The sequence below is a fragment of the Crocodylus porosus genome, unplaced genomic scaffold (genome assembly GCF_001723895.1).
Source record: "Crocodylus porosus isolate Cpor-Errol unplaced genomic scaffold, CroPor_comp1, whole genome shotgun sequence".
NCBI lineage: Eukaryota > Metazoa > Chordata > Crocodylia > Crocodylidae > Crocodylus > Crocodylus porosus.
The window spans coordinates 21364781-21367651 of NW_017728909.1; the positions used below are offsets into that span (position 1 = coordinate 21364781).

Genomic DNA, 2871 nt, shown 5'->3' on the forward strand with positions numbered 1-2871 from the left:
TGGCACCGCGCGCCCCGCCGCGCGGGCTCTTCCGTGGGCAGAGGGCGCCCTCTCGCGGCCGCTCGCTCGCCCGTGGGCCCGCCGCAGGGAGCTGGGGGTCACATCCAGCCCAAGCCCTGCGCAGCCCTGCCCGGCGCACCCAGCGTCCGGCCTCGGAGCAAGATGTTGCCGTCAGGCCGGACGCGGCACCAGGCATCGGCCCCGACCCTGCTGCAGGGAAAGCAGGGGCACCCTGGCCACCAAGGTCCTGCAAAGCGGGTAGGAGATGCTCCAGAGACCCCCGGCGGGCCGTGCCCCCGCTGCAGAGAAGCCCACAGCAGAGCGCGGGCATGGCTGCACCTAGCTCACCCCCCCAGGGTCTCCTTGACACCTCCAGTGGTGGAGAGCCCCCACCCCGTCCCTGGCATCTACCCTGTGGCCTCCCTGCTCTGACAGTGAAGAAGCATTTCCTAAAAAACGTCCAAGAAGAGGCAGCAGGGAGCCCCTGGGCATGGGGCTGGATGCCCCTCAGACGGATGCCCCAGATGGCAGGCGCACAGGGCAGAGGGAGCGTGTCCAGGCCCCCTCCCCCGGGCACAGAGGGACGCTGGCATCGCTGGTGGTGGATGGGAGAGAAGGAGAGAGAGCGGCATGGAGAGCAAGGCGCTCAGTGGTGGGTGGACAGCCGCATCGAGAAAGGTGGCTGAAGCGGGTGCGGGGGCCACCATTTATGTCCCCGGGCAAAGGGGCTGCCGTGGTGGCCCCAGGCCCACCTGCCTCCCGGTCCTCTCCCCCGCTGCAGAGACGACGACCAGCAGCACCTCGTCCTTCGTGCCGCCCCCCACCACCAAGATCTGCGACCAGGAGAAAGTCGTCGGCAGCGGGGCGGTGGCGGTGGCAGTGTCCTGGGCAGCTGGTCTGGTCCTGGCAGCGGCTGGCGTCCTGTTTATTTAGTGAGTACCCCCCTCCGCGGCCGGATGGGGACCGCCAGCATAAAAGCACGCCCGTCGGGGGGGGAGAAGCCCCCACCGATCACTGGGGAGGCTGGAGCCGGGGAGGGGCGACTGTCTGTCTCACTGCTGTCCTCCGCCCTTTCTCTCCTGCCTCCAGAGCCTTCTTCCACCTTTTCATCTATTTGCCTCTGCCTGCTTTCCATCCTCTTTCTTTCTCCATCCGTCCCTCCTCTTTATCTCCCATCAGGTAGGGTAGGGTCCTGCACATGCACCAGCAGTAACGGCATTAACAACAATGAGCTGCATGGGGCTCTGGACTGATGCCGTCCAGGAGCTCAGGTGGCCTTGTGCCGGGGTGCCCGGATGGAGGGTGGCGTGGGGGACGCTCCGGCCGAGGGGGCTGCGGTGACCCGTGTCTCCCCCTCTTGCTTGCAGATCCCCGGCCGCCACAGAGGAGGACAGCGCCCGCCTGCGTCTCTTTTCTCTTCTATTTTGCACATGTTTAGGAGGACGGATCCACATTTCTCTTCATCGCTTCACTTTCTAAAGGACAGGCCGGCCGTGCCAGGGCTGGGGCAGGCGGAGAATGCCCCCCTCCCCGCTCCCACCGTTCAGCCGGGCAGGGACCTTGACCCCAGAGAGAGGAAACCACCCCCCTCGGCATCCCTGGACCCCCCCGGCCCACCCAGACCCTGCACCCCCGGAGCAGAGCACGAGCCGCCGCGGGCGAGACGGGATCATACAGCTACAGCGCCATGCCAAAGATGACCAGTGAGCACGCGGCGCGCCCGGCGGGCACCCCCAGCCCCGTGCCTGCAAACCTGGATACTGATGGGGGGACCCACCCCCGGCCACCCAGGGGGTCACCTCTCTTCCCCTCCAGCCCCTGCCATCCAGGCCCTGAAGAACTGGACTGGACGCCCGGGGCAAGGGGCTGAGGCTGGAGGGCGAGCCTGGAGACAGCCCTCTGGCCGCGGGGGTGATGGGGACGGACTCGTGCATGCCAGGGGCGGGAGCAGGGGCAGGGGAGGGTCTGGGGACTTCATTTTTTTAATGGGAGGGAAATGGAAATGAAGAGAAAGCAGCAGCAAAGCTGACACACGTGCACACGCACACACACACACACACACACACACACACACATGCGTGTCCCCCAGGCCTGCCCACGCAAGCCACCACCTTGCGCCCCTTTGCATCTCTCTCTTTTTATCACGCCCTCCCAGTCATTGCCTCCGTGTCGGGATCGGTCTCATGGTTCATCGTGGACCAGTCATGTGGCCAGCATCACCCCCCCAACACACCGCCCTTTCTCCCTCCTTTCGCTTCCCTCCTCTTCCTCCCCAGTCCTGTTTTGTAAGGCAGCTCCCCTCTCCCGCCCGGCCCGAAGCGCAGTATTTAATCCCGTCCGCCCCAGTATTGCCCCGGTCACAGGCTGTATTTGAATTTTTTTATAGATGTATATATAAAAAAAGAGCCAAAACAGAAAAAAAAAAAGAAAACACCACATATATGTGCGCGCGCACACACACACACACACACACATGCAAACCGTGACAACCCAGGAGAGAGGTGGTTTCATTAAACATCGTCATTTCATGACCACCAGGCCCTGGTATTCTTTCGCCGGCAGGGTGGGGAGGGGGTTTAACCCCAGACAGGCTCTGGGGACGACGGATGGGCCTGGGAAGGTGCTAGCAGGAGCCCTGATGCCTCCCAGGGCAGAACAGGTCCCCACGGTGGGGGGTTTCAGCAGACCGCAGCATTGCAAGTAGCTCCCCCCTAGCTCTGGGCATGGGACCATTGGCCTTACAAGTTATGCACTGGGGCATTAGCAGGGGCATCTGTGCTGCCCGGGATGCGGGGCTTGGCCCTGCTACACATTTACACTCAAGCTGGATAGACACCAGCTCTCGAGGTCTAACACCTTTTGAAGCACTCA

At 63.6% G+C, this 2871-nt stretch overlaps 1 protein-coding gene across 1 annotated transcript in view; it reads left to right on the forward strand.

Moving 5' to 3' along the window:
* CNTFR (ciliary neurotrophic factor receptor) overlaps positions 1–2531 on the forward strand; it is a 260349-nt gene extending 257818 nt beyond the window's left edge. Inside the window, exons 9-10 of the mRNA XM_019531876.1 lie at positions 782–932; positions 1368–2531. Of these exons, the coding sequence (XP_019387421.1) occupies positions 782–932; position 1368 (152 nt within the window). The 3' untranslated portion in view covers positions 1369–2531. The remainder of the gene's footprint in view (positions 1–781; positions 933–1367) is intronic.
* Positions 2532–2871: the final 340 nt, after the last annotated feature.